This window comes from Beta vulgaris, chromosome 6 (assembly GCF_026745355.1).
Source record: "Beta vulgaris subsp. vulgaris cultivar EL10 chromosome 6, EL10.2, whole genome shotgun sequence".
NCBI lineage: Eukaryota > Viridiplantae > Streptophyta > Magnoliopsida > Caryophyllales > Amaranthaceae > Beta > Beta vulgaris.
This window is the reverse complement of record NC_079207.1, coordinates 10274856-10296001: the sequence shown is the minus strand read 5'-3', so window position 1 is coordinate 10296001 and position 21146 is coordinate 10274856. Positions and strand designations below refer to the sequence as shown.

Here is a 21146-nt window from a genome sequence, read left to right as displayed (position 1 = left end):
TATTGATACTTGGTTATGTTAGTATTTGGTAGGCGTAGAATACTCTTTGAGCGATTTCTAACTCTCGTTTTTTCTACATAAGGTACGTACATACCTATGTATTATTAAAGTAGTATCATGTATAATTAAAGAAACTTATTATAGTTCATATGTGGCTTATATTCAAGTGACTTTGCATGTTTTATGCCGTTGTGTGAAGCATGTTGCCTATGATGGTTATTATATGTTTGTATGGATGATTGATGCAAGCATGTGGAATTAGGAACTTTATTTTATTAATTCACATGAGGGATTAATATTTATATTATTTATTGGACCATGTTGTTTCTTTGGATTATTTTATTATAATTACTTTATAAGGACCGTGGACCTTGTTTGGTAAGTTGGATATTCACCTATGGAAAGGTTGGTTGATTGTTGATCCAAGTCAACAAATAAATATTTGTTGTTATTAAACTAAGTAATGGAATTATTCTTGGATTATTTGAGTTGTTTATCACCTTATTTAATCCTAAGATAAAAATAGAAGTTTTGTGTATCCATGTTATTTATGTTGGTTGTCTTACTTTGTGAGTCACAACAAATAGTATTTATTAACAACTTAAAATGGAAAGTGAATAACAATAAGTTTTAGGCTTGTGCACGTCTGAAGTGTTGGACTAGTATGAGTTGGAGTACATGATGGTAGCCCATGGCTTTTCTTGAGACCAGTTGATCACTGTGTTCTATTTTAATTAATTAGTACCTCGATATCGTTGATCGCGGGAGTATAGAGTAGCTCCCATCTTCGTTTTCTAATTTGAAGACTGGTTTGGTTTGGACAACTCTTTTCGTTGCCTATTCAATTTAGTTATAATTAACCTATAGGTTGTGAAGTCATGTTCAGTATAGTCATTCTCATTCTGTTATTTTATTATTTATTTTTGAGTTGATGTTTATTAGTATCATGTTAGATTTTATATTTTATTTATTATGTAGTACTCAGCTTTACTGATTATGAGCTTTTTTGTATGTCAATCGTGGTTGTGTCTCATTGATCCTGTGATGACCCATTTGGTGAGCAGTCTCTTGGGATCAATAGAGTATTAACCATTACTGATCTGAAAATGATGCATCATGGGTTCGGATTTCATTGAAGAGCTTGTGTTTAGCTATTTAATACTTTTATAATTTTGATTTAGTTATGGTTTGAATAGTTGTTGGTTTGACTTTTGGTTTAATTTGGTTTGGAGTTGACTTTACGGTTACTAAGTTATTTATGTTTTAAAGTTTTTTTATTTTCGTTGTAGAATTCTGAATAAGTCGATACGTTATCATACGAGCGATAATGCTTCGATAATTCTCTGAGTTTTATATGAAAAAGGTATTTCGGAAAATAGAGAATTGTCGGGGTGTTACAAGTGATTTTTTCAAAAAGCGGAGAATGTTAATAATTACTCATTCTAGAAATTTATTTTAAAATGAATATAGTTTTTGAATTAGAATAAAAAAAAGTAATATATACATTTTAATTAAAAGCACACATTCGTCATTATAAAGAATTGTCAATCTCGATATCTCTGCTACTTAGTATTTGGATGTGATTCATGATTGTGGTGTTTCCCCCACTCCTAATGCTCTTCCTAGTTTGAATTCCATAATTTAGACCCTCTAGTTTAACCAAAAATTGACATTTTATTCAATTTAGCTTACTTTTAGTGACTTTATCTTGGTGAGACCTGATCATTGTGGTTCTTCCTTGCTTACCGCTTGACTAGTTTAGGTGGATAGTTAGGGCTTTTATTTAATTTTAGGGGAAGTAGCAACGACGTATTTTTTTCCTTGTTCATATAACATGTATTATTTTCCCTATTTTATTATTACTACTATTTGTCATCTCTTTATTTAGAGAACGTATTGTGTCGGACTCGTCCGACCATAATCTTGGTCGGACGACTTTCAGGTAGTTCCAATTTTTTTTCAGGTAGTCTTCATTTTTTTTTCAGGTGGTTCCAATTTTTTTTCAGGTAGTCTTCATTTTGTTTTCAGTTAGTCTTCTTTGTTTTTCAGTGGGTTTTTGTGCTTCAGTTAGACTTAATTGGGTTTCAGTTTATCTTTATTCTTTTTCAGGTAGTCTACATTTTTCTTCAGGTAGTCCTCATTTTGTTTCAGTTAGTCCATTATTTCTTTCAGTTGGCCCATTATTTCTTTCAGTTGGTCCAACTGAAAGAAAAGAAAGTCTAACTGAAAGAAAAGAAAGTCTAACTGAAAGAAAAGAAAGTCTAACTGAAAGAAAAGGAAGTCCAACTGAAAGAAAAGAAAGTCCAACTGAAAGAAAAGAAAGTCCAACTGAAAGAAAACAAAGACCAACTGAAAAGAAAACAAAACACTAACCTCTGCTTTCTCTCACTTTCTCCTTCTTCTTCATTCCTCTTAGCTGATTTATACCAGCTTATTAAAATTATTATTAACCCCTCAAACAATCATTACAGCAAGTCAGCAACTATTGTAAATGGATTCATGTTGGATTGCTGGTAATGTATGGCACACAGTAGCACAAATTCATCACATGTTTTATTGACCATTTCAATCCTTCCACTTTTTCTCCTCTTATTCTTCGTTGACTATTAGACTCGTAGTCGCAGCTTAAGTCGCAGCAGCCCAAAATACTCGCAGAACCTGACGGAGCCAATGTGTGCGTAAGTACCAACAACGTGTTGTCAGTGGAAAAGGTGGTGCCGTGGTGGTACTCAGTAGTGACGGAACCGCCGTGGTGTTTGAGTGATGCAGCCACCTTCTCCAGGGCAAGACACCTAATGTTACCCAGTTCATGCTTGAATCTACTGTTGATCCGTCACCGGAAACCACCGAGGTTGATGTTGTCGACGACGTCGCCTCCATTTTAATATACCCGGGCTGTTTCAGAAGATTGAGGTGCTGGTTTTGTGGAGGAAAGTCGAAACTAAAATTGTATAGTACTGGGCTCAGCCCGTCTGAAGAGAATATTGGGTCAGACGGTCTGACCCAATACTTTCACCTTTATTTATTGTATCATCATTACTTTATATGTTATTATTGCTCATTTTTATGTTATTTTCACTTATTTTTATGTCATTTCAGCAAACATTTGTCATTTTATGCTATTTCATTATTATATATGAACTCCATATGTATCGTATCGTTATTACTCACCTCTTGTGTCAATTTCGCTCATTTTTAACATTTCACAGTAAGTGAAACACTTTCCTTTTTTGGCATATTCACAATAAGTGAAACCAAGCTCTAAATGGCAAAAAAATTATGCCACCAAAAAGTAAGAGGGGACTACAACCTATTTGTTTCATCACTCTACTTTATTGCGGTCCTAACTTTCTCTCTTGTTGGGTATATGGCATTATATGGAGCTCATGGAGGTGTATGGGTGTGGAGATGAGGTTGCGTAGAAGGAAAAGCGACAAAACGGATTGTATAGGGGTTCCCGATCGGGACCGCAACGAACTTGGCAGCAACGTGTTTTGAGAGGCGTTCGATGGCATCGGGCCACTTCGCCCGATCGGGCGGGACACCAAACTACGACGCATGCATGTTTCGCCCTGTCAGGCCCGAGAGCATCTTTGGCTTGGACAATAGTGCCCGATTGGGAGGGTCTTGCTCGACCCGATCGGGCGGTGGGTAATTTTGTCTGGTTTTGGTTCCGAAAACGCATTTTTCCTGAGGGGTATAAATAGGATGCCCTAATACGTCATTAATGGTATTACTCATCATTATTCACAGAATTAAGAGAGAGAAAGTTATAGAGAGAGCTCTTGGAGCGCTTTTGTAATCTTTCTTGAACGTTCATCGATTCCTAGTGCATATTCGTAGTTTTTCTCCCAGTTGTTGGGTTTCTACATAAAAGTTCTTGTGTGTTCTTTTTTGCTTTGTTATTTGTTGTTCTAGTATTGTTTGCTATTACTTGCTAGATTGATAGTCAATAGAACCTACATCTCTCTATATTCCTTGATATATGTGTACTTTCTCTATGTTTCACTTATTGTAAAACGGAAGAAGTATATTATTATTACGCAAACTTGTACCATTTTCACAAATTTTGTTATCATGTCAACTTTTTATATATGTACCATCTTATTATTAGTCATTTTTGTGTCTTTTTTACTCACTTCTATGACACTATTCAACAAAATTGTATCATTCACCTATTCTATTATTATCTATTAAGTGGTTATATATGTACTACCTTATCATTATTACTCATAATTTTTGTGTCATTTTACTCATTTTTATGTCATTTACATGTTAAGCATTTAAATGCATTGCATTGAAATTATACATTTTTATATTATTTTATATAAATATGAGTAATTAAGTAGAACAATATATTTCTTATCTAGCGTCTCGGGACTTCCATTAACTTTTATCATATCCAAAATGGACTCATGGCTTATTTTTGGAAAGCTAGCACTAACACCCATGTTGTCCGTAGCATAAAGAAGATTTGCGCTTGACATACCCAAGTAAAAATCACAATAGAAGACTTCCTTTACAATAATTTGTTGACTAGCTAGTTTCCCGTATACATGTGGCTATAAGCTTATAGAGCGGAGTAGATGAAGATCTAAGAACTTCAATGTCCAAAAAGGAAGTAGGGTTAACAAACAGATTCCTAATGATAAATGCAGTGCCTTTTTAAATAATCTTTATGAATTTTGACTAGTGTTCGTCACTGGCATGCCATCAACCAGGGTAACATAGACATAGTTATCCTAAAAAACTGATCACCCTCAAATTCTCTAGTAAATGAGGAATGATCCTTTTAGATAGAATAAAACCAAAATCACTTAAGCAATGTATTCATCCATAAAAACGAAAGAAAAAATAGAAAGAACTGAGCCATAGAACATTACGAAAGATGACACTTCATTAAATTATTGTTAAAACAAGAATACAACTAGGGAGTACAACACTGCGGCTATAGAAGTAATTGAGATACATATCTCCTAATAAGTATGTACCACCCTATTCAAGACGAACTAGTATCGTTTGACTTACAATTATTATAAAGGTATCAAAGGAAAGTAGCTATTATAAGGTTCAAGCATATAATTTGCTAACATAGTACATATAATTGTAGTTTTGGTGTTAGAGCAAGTAGCCCTAAGTTGATGCATGTTTAAGGGCACTGTACGGTATAGCCATGGTACACAATGGAGTCCCAACGGGGGCAGGTAACGGCAGCACTAGGAACACACTTGTCATTTTCTTTACAACATGCGCTGCATATTCTCACACACATCCTTGTCCTTCCGACGTAAGCTGGTGAAGATTTGCACCTATTCATGCATTCGACCACACAGAACCCTAACATATTGCACACCCACATACAAGTAATTAGTTTTACGCTATATTGTAAGATTACTTTAAAATGTATTCTAATATTTATAATAACGTAGAATGCAAGATTATATCTTTGATCAAAATAATGAAGATATAAATATTATCAAAACTTGTACTCCCTTTTTTCAAATTTAACTTGAATGTCTCGTTTGAAATGTAAAATATTAAAATTGGTTCTCCAAAATCACAACCTTTCAAATGAGATAATCAAATTTGGAAGGAAAACTCTATAACATATGTATATATATTTAGATATTATGCTTACCATGGTTGTAAGGTGCAGCAGGAGTTACTGGAATTGGTGGGTACGCAGAAGGAGGTTGGGCTGGAGGAGTAGATGGAGATTGTGGTGGTGTGTAGGTTGGGGGAGTGGCAGGAGCTTGTGGTGGAGTGTAAACTGGAGGAGTGGCAGGTGTAGGAGGAGTGGCTGGAACCTGTGGTGGAGTGTATACTGGAGGAGTGGCAGGTGTAGGGGGAGTGGCTGGAACCTGTGGTGGAGTGTATACTGGAGGAGTGGCAGGTGTAGGGGGAGTGGCTGGAACCTGTGGTGGAGTGTATACTGGAGGAGTGGCAGGTGTAGGGGGAGTGGCTGGAACCTGTGGTGGAGTGTATACTGGAGGAGTAGCGATAACCGGTGGACTAGCAGCCGGAGTCGGGGGAGTTGTAGGAGCTTGTGGTGGGGTGTATGTAGGAGGAGTCGCAGTAGTTGGGGGAGTCGCAGGAGCTTGTGGTGGAGTATATGTTGGAGGAGTGGCTGAAGTTGGGGGAGTTGTAGGGGCTTGTGGTGGGGTATATGTTGGGGGAGTCGCAGTAGTTGGGGGAGTGGCAGTAGTCGGAGGAGTTGTAGGAGCTTGTGGTGGAGTGTAGGTTGGAGGAGTGGCAGGAGGAGTTGTAGGAGTTTGTGGTGGTGTGTAGACTGGGGGAGTGGCGGAACCTTGTGGTGGAGAGGATGGAGACTGCGGTGGGGAGTAAACTGGGGCACAGTTACCGTCAGCGTACACCTGCATCAACTTATAAATTTGAGAATAGTAACTAGCACAATATACCCTAACACCTCATACGCATTTTGCATTACTAGAGAAAGATAGATGTGAACAATGTATATTACTCGCTTCATCCACTTTGTTGGCATGTGGTTCTCATAATATTTTTATCCATTTCATCTTCCATTTTGTCATTTATCCATATATTTCTACCTATTTTACCTTCTTTTTTTCATAAACAAATGAAGTTATGGTCTCCAACAAAATCACATGCACCTCCTAAAGTGTTGGGCAAGAATGAAATTAAGCAAGTTAAAAAAAATGAGAGTATTGCCTAGCTCTAAATACTAAAGCTAAAAAAGAACATAATAAAAACAAAGGCAATAGTAATATATATAGCATGACTTTATGGAAAACTTGATTGATTATTATATTTTGAGACATATACCTGGGTGGATACGATAAGGAAACAAGCAAATAAGACTAAAGTTTTCAAAGCCATTGTAATGGGCAAGGCTAAGAAAACCTAAGAAGGAAGTTGTTGAAGGCTAAAGGTTTGGAAGTGAGGTGTGGAAGTGTGTGGAGGAGTGAACTATTTATAGAGGGGAAGTACCAATACTTTGGAGAGAAGAATTAGGCTTTCAATTGCATTAATGAAGGGAAAGCAAGTCATAAGCAAAGTTTCCTTACATTAAGAATGTACTCACGTTAAATGTTGCAGTGATTAGATCTGACAATTAAAAAAAAACTTGAAACACTAGTTAATCATATAGTATAACTTAGTAAATGTCTACATTTTCCTGATAGATCCTTACACAATCCACATTCATATTATAACTTTTCCTGATAAAATCATTTATTGTGGTCAAATTTGTGCAATTCTTGTACTATTTGGTTGATTTTTCTAATCCTCTCGCATCCATCATTACAGGATCTTGTTAAGGGTGCGTGGCAATGAAGGAAATGGGGGTATATGCATGCCATTAAGGATAATTGATATCATTACGTTTAGTTCTCTTGGATTTCATGCATGGGATCGTGCAGCGAATTTAAAGGTGAAATCCATGTGGCTACTAGGTAATGCGACTTCGCTTTATTCCCATCAACATGCTCGATTGCGTGCCTTAAACAGGGAAGTACGACTTTAAAAACCTAAAGTCTAGAACAGTTATCAGCATTATGAGTTTCCAATTGAAAAATTGATATATTCTTTTGAACGTAAATTTGTTGAAAACTATATTTTTCGAACAGCTTTTTGTATGTGAAAAAAGTACCTTTTAAAAAAATACTATAAACAATTACCTTCCAAAAACTTTGTAAGAATAGTGCCTTGAATGTGTTCGTCAAAATGCGTCAAAAAAGAGTTTTGGGGTACCGCCCAATCGGGTCGGGCAAAGCCGCCCGATCGGGCCCGCGGCGAACTTGAGAACAGTGCTTTTGGGAAGTCGCCCGATGCCATCGGGCTTGGTCGCCTGATCGGGCGAAGTACCGAACTACGACTCAGACGAGTCTCGCCCAACCGGGCGCGCAACGATTTGGGAAGAAGTAAAAACCGCCCGACCGGGCGGATGTAGCCTGACCCGATCGGGCGGCTGTCCGGTAAACGCGGAAACGCGTTTTCTTTGACGGGAATATAAATAGGTTATATACCTATTCTTTAGACTATTAAAAACACTTTATTCTCTCTGTAATCTGTTCTCTTCTCATAATGAAATATTCTCTCTCTGCCGTGGATGTAGCCAAATTGGTGAACCACGTAAATCTATTGTCTGATTTTATTGTTTTTGAGTTCATTATTTGTTTTTCTCTCACGTCCGTTATAACAAGCTTTATAATTTAATTGGAGTCAAATCGAGAAACCGAAAGTCGTAGGGGGACTTAGAATTGTCAACCTTCTCCAGCACAACATGGCTCTTCTGTTTAAATGGGTGTGGAGATATCTCACTGAACCAACATCCCTTTGGCGCTCGACAATCCAAGTAAAATTCGGATATGAGAAACTTTTCATTGCAAATGATCTCAAATTTCCCAAAATAGGAGGACCATGGTGTGGCATATGTTCGACCATTATTCGTCACTCTCAAGGAAACACTTTTTGGTCTGAAAACATCCGGAAAAGAGTTGGTAATGGTGCTGAAACTCTATTCTGGCATGACTTGTGGATCGGTTCTTCATCTCTGAAACTCGCCTATTCGAGGCTCTTTCGGATTAGCTCTCTCCCTAATGGTGCAATTAACTCCTTTGGCTTTTGGGACGGTATAAAATGAGTTTGGAGCTTTGCATGGTCCCACGCTCTTAGGCCTCGGGATGAAATGGAGAGGACTTCCCTACTCCAAACATTGCAGGAGACCACCTTTCACCTATGGACCAAGACACTTATATATATCTGGTCCCCTTGCAAAATAGAACCTTCTCGGTCAAATCTGCAGCAATGGAGCTCACTGCTCCTGTACTCTCCTCCCATCTCGACACCGTAAAAGGCTTGTGGGAAGGTTTAGTTCCCTACCGAATTGAGATCTTCACATGGATGGTGCTCATAGGGAAGATTAATTCCCAAGACAAGCTAGTAATGTGAGGCATTATACCCATATCCGAAGTTGTATGTGTTCTTTGTGGCCAATGGCAAGAGAATGTCAATGACCTTTTTTTACATTGCTCTCTATCTCATCAAGTATGGTCCGAGTGGTTAAATTTATGGGACCTCCAATGGGTCTTCCCGGGTTCCATAAGACTTGCTTTCGATCAATGGAAATCACCACCGCACGGCCCTTTCTTCAGAAAAGTGTGGTGTGCATCTTTCTTCATAATAGTATGGTCCTTGTGGAAGGAGAGAAATTCAAGATGCTTCAATCAAAAGGCAATCCTTGTCACCCAGCTTCATGAACTCATTCTCCTTCGCCTAGGTTAGTGGATAAACGGTTGGAATTGCTCTTTCCCATACTCATCTGCAGACATTAAAAGGAATCCCCAGTGCCTCATCTGGAATCCTCCAAAACCAGCTTCGCCTCCCTACCATTGAATGCCCTCCCTCCATCTTGGCTCCCTCCCCCCGCATCCAAGTTAAAGCTAGTGGAATGTGAATGCCTCCCTTGGAGAATCCAGATGAAGGGCCGCAATTGATGGCATCCTCTGTGACTCAAACAGACATTTCAAATGTCTCTTTTCAAGCCCCATTTCGGCTCTGGACATTAATCACGCCGAAGTTCTGGGAATTCATAGAACACTCAAGATCTTCACAGCCTCCCAACACTTCATTGAGAATCTTCAAATTCGATATGATAAATATATGCATAATCAATTTGATCATTTCAATGATTATATTAGCATATATCATATGATTTTAAATATCTCAAAATCATTAATTTAAAATTAAAAATGATAGCAAAAATGTCGTAATAGATAATTAGATAACACTTAATATATTCACAAAATGTCCTTCAATTAAGTAGAGTACAAATTGATGTGACCGAGGTAAGCGAATAAAGAAAAAATAGAAACTTAGGTCCCTTTGTTATTAAACTACGTGATTTTCAGTTATTATTATTTTTATTACACCAAAAACAAATAATCTTGCGGAATTAGAAGTATGTTAAATTTTAATCAAAAACTAAAAAAGTGGAAATTAGCACTATATCAAATGAGCCCTTAATAATTAAGAGTTACCTAATACTCATAATTACTAGTCTTTTAGCCTTTTCTCAGCAGAAAATGTAAGTTAACTAGTTGTGCTCTTTCAATCTGATAACCCCGTGTAAACAGACACGTACCGAAGTCGGATGTCTCTAATTTGGGGGAGAAAATGCAACAAAGCCTAAGATTTATAGATACAAATAAAGAATTAAGAACTAAGATTACGTCCGAAAGTTGAAGCTCTTTATTTTGGGGGGATCCAAAAAAGCCTAAGATTGAAGTAATAGATACAAATAAATTGTAACACGCGACCCATACGAAGTCGAGTATATCGTCATCAGTGTGTATTCAGGGCCAACAATTATCCTCAATAACCAACACAAGTTCTTCTAGCGCATTTTGCCCTCACTCATGCGCGCGCACCCTGAGAACCTAGGAAGTCACCCATCCATGCACTACTCCCAGCCAAGTTTAATTGTGGAGTAGCTAAGAAAATGAACTCCCCTGCTAAGGAAATGAACTCCTATCAAGCTCATTTCATCTCACTCTAATCCAACAATATCTCTAGATGCTTAGATATCTCACACCAACCTAGTCGTCCTTTTTCTTCTCCATCCTTTGTTTTTCTCTGAATCTTGAACTACAACAGACAATTTCACTATATAACTCAACAGACTTATTACCGAATTGATTAATTAATTAGTCACTCAATTGGATTAAAACTGTGATTGTTAAACTAATTAAACTGATCACGAATTGATTAAACTAGTTATGATATTCAAAAATGTGGTCAAATAAATAGTCATTCTAGCCGAAGCCCGGCCATATGCACACATACAAAGTCTAGCTATAAGAAAAACCAAACTAAGTTCAATTGTGATAACAGACTAAATTCTCACAAACTCATTTTTAAGTACTCTAATTGCAACTATTTTCTATTTAATCATGTCACATGCAGGTCGGGTCTAGCTAGTATGACCCAAACAGATCTAGATTGTTCATGTTCTTATAAAGTTGATTTTAGTAACTTATATAGATTTGATCCGCACTGAATATAGTGTAGATCTGACGCTAATGTATGCTATTTATGAAGAGAAAAAAAAGGTTATTGTGTTTAAAATAATATATATAAAAGAGGTACCAACAGTTTTTAAAAAGTGATTATGTGAGAAAAAAATACTATTTTATAAAATTTAATATTTACTCCCTCCGTTCTTTAGTAGTTTACCCGTTTTAACTTTTCACATTTATCGATGTAAAACTTTGATTAATAATATCACTAATTATGTATTTGTAAAAATTATAAAAATTTGATATTCCGAAACTACATATTGAGACGAATCAAATGATATCTCACATAATTGTATTTTTCCTTACATATAAAGCACAAATGATGGTTAAAGTAACAATGATGAATAGTGTTATAAGTCAAAGTGGGTAAACTAATAAAGGTCGGATGGAGTATATCGTAAACATATATAAGATAGGGTGATTGTATGAAAAAAAATATCACTATATTAGATAATAGTAGATTTGTGTAACATTATATGAAGAAAAAAAAGTCACTAAACATTTTACGTGTGAAACAAAAAACAAACAAGCTTCTACGTGTGAGCATTTTACTACTGTCTTTGTCCTTATAAGCCATGGAATTCAGTTATTTCATAATAGCACTATAGGCACGTGATGCGTGCGACAGTATTATATTATCTTGTAATTTGGTAGATCATTCAACAACTCTCCTTTTATACAATGATCTAGGTTATAGGCGTAGTCTATGAGTAGTAATTCAATTTAATTTCATTAGATAATTGAGGTTTTAAGCATACTATGGTGAATAGTACTTCAATAAAAAAAATTATAAATTGATTTTATCAAATGACAATGTATGCTCATCTCTTTAATTATTTATTATCTCAACTAGTTGTGAGCCCCAAAAAAAATAAAAAAATAAAGTTTGTTTATGCATGTTATTTGAAATTGTTATTGCAACTAAAGTTTAGATGGTAAGAATCAGTACCATATTCAGGTTCCATAAACAAACTCTCTCCTCCCTACTTTCAAAAACCCTAGCCTCCATTGTTGATTTTTAAAGGGGATTCCATCGGTTTTTACCGTTGGAAAGCCCCCACCTTTGTTTTTTTATTTGTTTTTAGGTTTCCAATAACGATTTCTCCCTCGAAAGAAAGGGTTTTCGATCTCCTTCGTAAGAAAAGGTTTTTCGATCTCCTTCGAAAGACAAGGTTTTTCGACCTCCTTCGAAAGACATGGTTTTTCTCCTCTTTTAGAGGGGGAATTTCTACAGGTTACAATCCGGGATACTAGATCTAATGGATTGCCGTGAAATTGTTTTGTTGGTGAAGAATTATGCGGGATCACAAAGGTTATCAATTTTTCGAATACGGTCAGATGAATCCGACGGAAATCATCCTCACGACTACAAGGGATCGTTAGATTGTCTTCCAACAAGGCTGTATTTTCCAGCGATATAAGCGGGAGATGTTCCACATTGCAAGATTTGTTTGACGATCGTAGTTTTTATGAAGGAAATTTTTGTTTGATTCAACTTATGTATTTGTTTGATTCGATTGCTTATGTAGATGTCGTATGACTTTTTATTAATGAATTAATTTTACTATTCAAAAAAAAAAAAAGATGGTAAGAATCTCTGTAACTCTTTGTTTTTATAATTGTTTGAAAATTGATATAATCATCAGTTTATATTTTCAATTGTCAGTTTCCTATTTTTACACTTTTTTATGTATGTCTTTTTGGTAATATTACCCATAGTTGTAATTGAGGAAAGAATTAAGAAAATCGTTTCTTCATTACTTTTTGTGAGATTAAGGGTATATAAGTCTTTTCAAGAGCAAACACCATAACTGCCCCTCCACGTATATAATAGAGATAAGGATTATTTGCTTATAATAAGGCAAACTTTTGGCAATTCGCAGATAATAGAGCAACCTTTTGATTATTCCACAATTAAGCAACCTTTATACCCATTAATTTTGGGTAGGTCAAGTTGACCAGTCACCTGAACAAATGGTAATTTTGTAATTAAAACTCTTAATTCTAATTAATAATTTTAAATAAACTTAAAAAAAACCTAAACTAAACCAAACCCCCCACTCACTGCCACCCCCTCCCTCCCTTTTCCATCCACTGCCACCCCCCCCCCCTTCCTCAACCACTGCCACCCTCCCTCCCCTTCCCCATTTACGACAACCATCACAGCTACTTGTCTTTCCCATCAACAAAACCAAATCTCTCTCCTCCCTCCTCCTCCCCTTAATCTTGACCCACACCCACAGTTGCCGCCTTTCCTCCAACTCCACAAAAACCCTAACCATCAAAACAAGCATCCCTTTCAAATGCCACATCGTCGAACTCTCATCTTGTTCCGTTGACACAATACCCACCGAACTCATGACCTTCCACGACATGGCCCTCATGCGTTGTATGGAGATCATGGGTCAAGTAGAAGAAGGGAGGGGTAAAGATGGGTGGGGTGAGGGTGGCGGTGGACCCGATGGTAAGGGAAAAGGGTGGGTTGGGGTGAGGGAAGGAGAAAGAGGTGTGGCAGTGGGTGGGGGGAGGGGGGGAGGAGGAGAGAGAGGTGTAGCAGTGGGTGGGGGGAGTGGGGGAGGAGGAGAGAGAGGTGTGGCAGTAGGGCTGGGAGGTGGGTTTATTATTTTTTTTATCTTTTGTTTAGATTTTTTTTATAAAATTTGTTTATGGAACCAATCAATAGGCAACACGTGTCCCATTTTACCTATTCTTCATGTTATGATTGGTTTTGGCTTACTCAAAGTTAATGGGGTGTAAAAGTTGCTTTATTAGTTTATTCTGAAATAATCAAAAAGTTGCTCTATTATTTGCGAATTGCCAAAAGATTGCATTATTGTAAGCAAAAAATCCTAGAGATAATCCTTCATAAATTAAAATAAAAACGGCTATAATGAGGGGAAAACAAGATAAAGAAACAAAGATAATAACAGAAGCAAAATGGGAACATATAAATTAAACTTTTATCTCCCCTCTGATTTTTACATCTTACATGATCACATAATATCATATGGACGAAGACAAAGCTGAAGAATGAACTGAAACTCATGAACAAATTCTACAAAGCAATAGTAGCTTGCAATTTATCCACAGTTCCCAAACTCCTTTTTCTTTTTCTTTTTCTTTTATCCATTGCTAGCTACTAGGTGGCAGCAACAACATTTTGAAGCAGCGTCTCCAAATCACTCAATCTGTATGGTTGACAAAAAAGTCACATGCATGAGTGTAGAAGACACTTAATGAACGTAATGTCCAACTTGTTGAACAATCAAATTTTTATTCAAACTTTTTTTTTATTCAAACTTTATGCGCACACAATACCTTACAGAACTCAAGTCAGGGTAAGTTGCAATTGCGTCCGTAAAATCCTGCAAAATGAAGCGCCCATCATTTTTTTTCTAACCAAATCCTTATATTGTTATCTAGGCGAGAAGACTGAAGATCTCCTGTAAGCTCAGTTCTTAGTCAGTTTATCAATGCAGAAGAATTTAGTTTCTTAATGATCGAGTTTTCGATTACATTACAAAACAATCAACTGACCTGGTTAGCTGTGGACGATGTGTGAGTTATAACACAAGGCATTCCAGCCTTGGTTGCTGCCTGCAATAGTATAGGTTTACATTTAAGTTATACTTTCTTAAAAGTCCTATGATTGGACTACTATGATACTGTATAGTGATTATTGCCAGAAAATATTGTTGATATAAAAGAATGAGGATCATCATATTTCATTCAAAATCTCAGTGTGAGTAAGCACATTTGATGCATCTATTTCAAATAGAAGTGATGCAAATGCTCCAATCAATGGGAGTCACAGACTCATAGTCAGCATATTGACATTGATCAGTTTGTGAAAAATCGAATACTTGTGCAATTTGTAGGAACTAGGAACTGCACTCTTTGGGTTTGTTTGGTCAAGCTTCTACATCACATATTTCTTGTTTTAACTAAAATATACTTGAGTTGTAATAGTCTATATTTTGTAGGATTGGAAGTAAATATGTTACATGAATTTATCAAAAGAGTTGGCCCAACTATTCCATCAGAGCATTCAATCAAAGCTTGTATAAAAAACCCCACCGGCAGTAAAAAAGCAACCATGCATGTGCAAGCCCATAATTATCAGTCAAAGAACAACTCTTAGCTATAAATCAAAAAGGAATTCTGACCTTCACCCCTAATATGCACCAATAACTGACAAATGAATAAAAGGAAATATTAAGATCTACAAATTTCAAGTAAAAATCAATTTTAATTGCTTGGACTTTGTCGTTTTGGGTGGACGAAAAGCAGTGATAATGGCCAATGCTAACATGAAGCATGTTAATTGTGGAGATGGCTACTCTTACAGTGGCAGAGGTGAGAAGGAAGGGTAGTTTTCTGGTTCCATCTCTTCAACTGATGTGTGATGTGTGATGTCTCTATATCTATAATGATGAGAGAAAAAGAAATCTAAAAGGGGGTCATTTGTTCTTTTAATCAGGGGTTGTTGCGTATGCATCCCAATCCCCAGGAGAGATAAGGAGGAGTTACCTAGTTTATAAGAATTCACTAACTACATTAATATGAGGTCTTTTAGAAAGTAGCCCAAAAATTGTGCGGGTTAGGCCTAAAGCAGAAAATATCATACTAATGGTGGAGTTGTAGGTAGACTCGTGGGCCCTTCAAGGGTATTGTAATAGATAAAAATCATCAAATGTCGAAGATTGCTCCCTGAAAAAGTTTTGAGAAGCTCTACATTGGAGCTTCTATCTCTATCCCCTGAACTCCCAGAAGATATATTGTTTGGCATAGTTTCAATTTTTGGATAGTAGAAGCTCGGCCAAACACGAGCCCTGAGTTTTATATTTATATCATTAATGCTAACATCCCAGTTGCAAGTCCATGGGCTTGTGGTTTACAGTGGTTTTTTATGGTTATGTAGAAGTAGAACCATGTATTCTTTCAAAGACCTGGAGCATAAATCCCAATTTTGTGAGCTTATTCAAGCTTCTCTTTGTCACTATCAGCAGCGTCCATTTATTTCACCAAATTATCACAAAATCACTCTTATATATTTAGTTCTTCTCTGTCTATGCTACCATAAATGTACAACACCACACATCTGCTGCATCTCTTCAAATTAATGGATATCAAGACTCGGAATTCTGAACTGGAAGTGTCAAATTCACCAATACAAAGCAAGAAATATGTGGAAGAAAGCTCAAAGTTAGTTTAGCATGTGTTGGATCTTAACAAAAGATGTGGTGTACCTGGAGGCCGATGACACTATCTTCCACTACGAGACACTCTTCCCCAGACAAACCAAGTTTCTGCAACATTTGAACCCAAAAATGTCGTTATTTATTCATCTCTAGATAAATAAAAGGAAACAGCTAAGAAGCATGCACTGGATATAAGTCTGTTACATTGATCTACCTTAGCAGCGGCTATGTAAATTGATGGATCAGGTTTCTTTTCTTTGACATCGTCACCTGCAATAAACATCAGAAATTTGAGACCCTCAGAATGAAGCAATTTGATATCACTATCATATGTTTTCTGTTCCTGCATGTTACAACTACAAGAATGTAATCTGATCTCAATATCAAAAGAATGTCAGTTATAAAGTCAACAAACCTGCAAGAAAGCAGTCAAGACCTTGGAAGCGATCCTGTGAAAGAGGAAAGGTAAGTTCAAAATGAACAGCAGCTCAGACGCGCTTTGTCAAATGGAAGAACGAGCTTACTAGTCCTATCAGACTCTCAAGAGTAAGTATAACTGAACTTTTGGTTGCAGCTGAGCACACAGCTAGCTTCTTTCCCTGCAAATACGAATACCAAAAGAACCACGTCATAAATCTCTGAGATCCATGAAGGCACAAGTTCGTTAACATTCAGAAAAGTGAAAAACAGGATTTCATAAGGAAAAATCAGAAGCATCCAGTGGTAAACTGATAGCAATATATCAGCAACAATTCAACAATGAATTACACCCACAAATAGGAATAAATGTAATAGTAGAGTAGTTTAACTTACAGAAGCCTTTGCTTCATCCATCAATCTCAAAACTCCAGGTCTTGGTGGCACCTGATAAAACATTGTATTGTTATTCAAAGGCTCAAAACATCAAACTAGCCTTGAAAGAAAGGGGATTAGAAAGAGCGCAAACATTATAAAAAAGACTTACAGAGCCAGACTTGATGATTTCTTGGTACCTTTCTGTTTTCCAGTCCTACAAAACTACAAGCAGAATCAGCAAGGTCTCCACTATTTCGAGAATAAAGTTTGAGTTTTAATACTTCTTAAATTCATTACTTTGATATCGGTGTGCTAAGCCCATACATCAGCACCCAATTATTTACACGTATGCAAGGAGAAAGAAGAAAGATAGGAGTGCTGGGGGTACTGAAGTAATTAATCAAGGAGTCACAGATGGCAGCAGAGGAGTGGACTGATGGGAGAAATTATTCTCTGCCACATAACAGAATCAGTTAGAGGAGATCATTACATGACGGAGGGGTGGGAGTGAATATCTGTAATTATAATAAATAGGGGTGTTGAGGAGAGAGAGGTATCCAGAAATTGAGTAAAGAAAGGTAGGCTTGGAAGATCCCTTACCTCTCGAAGTGTAAGGAATTGTATTGTGAGGTTGCTGAGTTTCTCATATATACAATTACTATCCTACTGGGTTGTGCCTAATTCTCTTGCTTACTTTGTTATCTGTTAGCTAGGTGAGCCCAGTACCTAGCATCGTGATCATCTGTACCAGCTAGAAACTGACAACATTACTGTATAATGAGCAAAATATAGATAATACAGGAACCTGAAGGATATCGATCAACTTTGATCTATCAGCATCACTTTCTGGAGGTGTCGCAAAGACTGTTGAAGTTGGCCATCCATGCTCCTTGAAGTACCTTGCATTTGAATTCTGACCAATCAGTGAAGCAACATGAAAAACAACCTCCTCAACAGGCACTAGGCAGAGCATCACAGATCTACTTATGAATGAACATCACTTATTTCTCTTGGCAGACCATAACAACTAAAACGACAATCAATAAACCAGACTGGCAGACTCTCCAAAGGATGTCGATTCATAGACACCAGTTCTATCACAATTCACAGCCTTTGCCAATCTGTGCATCTTGAATAATAAATGCACAAGTTAAAACATTTGTTGTTACTTCATACATTTGAGAAATTGCACAGAATAGATACCCTTATCATATAAAAAAATAAATAATGAAGCGAGCTGATATGTAACTTAGTCTCCTCTATAGGATATTCGGCAATTTTTCAAAGAAGTTCTCTCTCCAGTAGGGACCCTTTGGTCTAAGTTAGGAGGTTCTCAGCTATAACGCCACCACCCCAACCCAGCTGATGAATGAAGATAATAACAATCATCAAAGTGTTGGACTAATGATTGAAATATTGAATTGGGACACTCCTTTCTGTTGCTATTCACTCTTTGTTGTTTCTAAAAGCAACACATATGCGTTAGTGTCAAATATCATTGTGCCATTTTTGCTTCAAGCCCATGTATTTATGACCTTATTATCTTAAATCAACAACATAAGAGTTATAGGAATACTCCCAGCTTAGTGTTTTAAACAAACACGTTTTTACTAGAGCAGGGAAAGCTTTTCGAAAACTAAAAAATTCACAAAAATGTCACAAAGGTTGAACTACTTGAACATTATGGTATTTTTACATGAGAAGGGGCATAACAACTATTAGCTGAAAGGTTCTGAAGAGAAAGCCATCCAAGATTACATTATACAACCGCATGAATTCCACCACTGCAGAGGACCTTAATCCAACAATGAGGAACTATTGCTCTAATTCTGATCCATTAACCAATCACTCCTCTTGTTTTTTCTCAACTTGAACTATATTAATAAATGACTGTTACTCAATTTCATAAGGTTTAGCGTTAATCATGTCTAATCAGGTCCAATAACGTTATAAAGCATACGGTGAAAATTGAAATCAGATTGGATCAGGTCCAATTAAGTCTTAAAAAGTTCAATTCAGATAAATTCAAGTGAAAAGAAGGCGCCACAAAGAAGCATGACATATGAAAAACTCAATATCATATTTAACTCAGAAAATGAATGAAATATAGTAAGAGAGAAAATACCAACGCATCTTAGGTTTTCCACCACCAATACGATTCTGTAAAACATCATAAAACTCAATATCCCAATCAAGAGCTTTATCCGAAGAAGAAGAAGGGCAACGAACATTGAAGAAAGCGAAGGCATCATTGTAAGCTTGACGATGCAAGTCTTCAGACTCTAAAATTACTCCGTCGCAATCAAAAATTAATGCAACAAAAGAATTTGCGGATGCTTTTACTACTGATGATGATGATGATGAGAAGGTGGTGCGATTCTTCGAGCGAAGTGGAAGAAGAGAGAGACGGACGGCATTGGAGGAGAGAGAAAGAGAAGAGCGAGAGATGAATGCGGCGGAAGAGAGAAGAAAGTGGTGTTGGTGTTGGAGTTGCGGCACCACTGAAGATGAGGTGCTTAACGCCATCCTAATCTTTTCTTTTCAATTTCACACCCAAATGGAGGGAGAGCATTTGGATAGACTATTTGTTGCCGCCCTTTTTCTCTTTTTATTTGCTTTTTTTTTATCGACAGGCGATGTGTGCAAAGGCATATAAGAGTAAGCCATTGGATGATCTACAAGCTAGATCATGAGGAGAGAAAGGGAGAAAAATATAATAAAGAATTAGGAAAAAAAAAAAAAAGAGGAGAGAGAAGGATGATCAGATCATTACAATGATCTGATCATTATTGGATCATAGTGAAAGCTCATAAAAGAGAATAAATGGTAGGAGGCATTAGCTTTTTCATTGAACATATCCAAGTCACACCGATTATCACAGTATTTGGTGCGCAAGAATCTTGACCATAAAGTCGTCAGTTCAGTCAAGAGATGCCAACCGGGTTTGGTGAGAAAGGTTGAGTTGGCGTGCCTCATCACACGAATTCCTAAAGTTTTCTATCTTTTTTATGTTGGCCCACGACACCATATGCATCTTTATTACCCCTTCCTTCTCACCCCAAAAAAAACCCATTTCGATCAATATCATCAGATATGGTCAATCTAAATCGTTTTTGCTTTCCAACTTGCTAACTTATCATTCATCTTGTCCACTAGGACTTAGTATTCTCTTTTTGAAGTATTGTCCATTGATGGTTGGAACACCCAAATATTTCCCAAAATCTTCAGTACGACTTTCCATCCCCAAGCAAGCACACACTGCATCTCTCACATCCTAAGTTGTATTCCTGGAAAAATAGACCCTTGATTTGGAGATACTCACTTTACTAACAGATGCCTCACAAAACGAATTCAAACAATTCATTACAAGTTGTGCTTGCTTGACCAAAGCTTCACCAAAGATGATGAGGTCATTGGCAAACGCAAGGTTTGATATTGGAGGCCTATTTCTACTTGCGTGCATCGGCTTCCACTTTCCTAACCGAACTTCTCTATCAATCAAGTGTGCAAGCCATTCCATACATATCACATACATATAGGGAGACAATGAATCCTCCTGGCGGATGCCTCTTGAAGGGCTAAAAGCTTCCATCAGCCCCCCATTCCATAGAATCTTAAGTCTTGCCGAAGTGATGCAATTCATAACGACGATCCCAACAAGATTATGAGGCAAGGAAAGTTCCATTAAAGAGTCGCGAATGAAATTTCACCTTAATCTATCATATGTCCTTTCGAAATCTATCTTTATTGCCATGTAACCATCTTTTCCTTGCTTTCCTCTCATTGTATGCAACCTTTCTTGAACCATGATGATGTTGTCCATTATTTGACACTTTGGGGACAAAACTACACTGAGTTGGTGATATAAGAGAAGGAAGAACCGGTTTTAACCTATTCACAATCACTTTAGTTACCAACTTGTACACAATATTGCACAAACCAATAGGTCCAAATTGATTTGGTTGGCTTGGGACATCCACCTTAGAAATCAACACTAAGAACGCATCAGTCAATCCTTCCGGATACTCACGACCCTCTATAACATCTTTTACCAACTTTGTAACATTGGGTTGAACCACCTCCCAAAACTTAT

The 21146-nt window shown here is 36.9% G+C and overlaps 2 protein-coding genes across 2 annotated transcripts; both read right to left on the bottom strand.

Moving 5' to 3' along the window:
• Positions 1 to 4879: 4879 nt before the first annotated feature.
• Positions 4880 to 6941, bottom strand: LOC104895653 (extensin). Its single transcript, XM_010682219.4, has 3 exons — positions 6805 to 6941; positions 5639 to 6374; positions 4880 to 5337 (listed from the first exon to the last, which is right to left on the bottom strand). Exons 1-3 carry the CDS (start codon positions 6856 to 6858, stop codon positions 5150 to 5152), a joined length of 978 nt encoding a protein of 325 aa, XP_010680521.3. The 5' UTR covers positions 6859 to 6941; the 3' UTR covers positions 4880 to 5149.
• Positions 6942 to 13978: 7037 nt separating this feature from the next.
• Positions 13979 to 19677, bottom strand: LOC104895652 (haloacid dehalogenase-like hydrolase domain-containing protein At4g39970). Its single transcript, XM_010682218.4, has 11 exons — positions 19179 to 19677; positions 17859 to 17952; positions 17223 to 17267; positions 17072 to 17122; positions 16783 to 16857; positions 16674 to 16707; positions 16473 to 16528; positions 16307 to 16366; positions 14595 to 14654; positions 14376 to 14422; positions 13979 to 14245 (listed from the first exon to the last, which is right to left on the bottom strand). The coding sequence occupies exons 1-11, from the start codon at positions 19577 to 19579 to the stop codon at positions 14197 to 14199; spliced, it is 972 nt and encodes a 323-aa protein (XP_010680520.1). The 5' UTR covers positions 19580 to 19677; the 3' UTR covers positions 13979 to 14196.
• Positions 19678 to 21146: the final 1469 nt, after the last annotated feature.

What these genes read in the sequence shown, in the direction of transcription:
- LOC104895653 (XM_010682219.4), bottom strand. Translation starts at nt 6,858, where the DNA reads ATGGCTTTGAAAACTTTAGTCTTATTTGCTTGTTTCCTTATCGTATCC. An exon ending in TCCTTATCGTATCCACCCAG is followed by an intron (nt 6,375 to 6,804) that starts GTATATGTCTCA and finishes AAGTTGATGCAG; the next exon opens with GTGTACGCTGACGGTAACTG. An exon ending in TGCTGCACCTTACAACCATG is followed by an intron (nt 5,338 to 5,638) that starts GTAAGCATAATA and finishes GCAATATGTTAG; the next exon opens with GGTTCTGTGTGGTCGAATGC.
- LOC104895652 (XM_010682218.4), bottom strand. Translation starts at nt 19,579, where the DNA reads ATGGCGTTAAGCACCTCATCTTCAGTGGTGCCGCAACTCCAACACCAA. An exon ending in ATAGTGTCATCGGCCTCCAG is followed by an intron (nt 14,655 to 16,306) that starts GTACACCACATC and finishes ATACTATTGCAG; the next exon opens with GCAGCAACCAAGGCTGGAAT. An exon ending in CATCGTCCACAGCTAACCAG is followed by an intron (nt 14,423 to 14,594) that starts GTCAGTTGATTG and finishes TTCATTTTGCAG; the next exon opens with GATTTTACGGACGCAATTGC.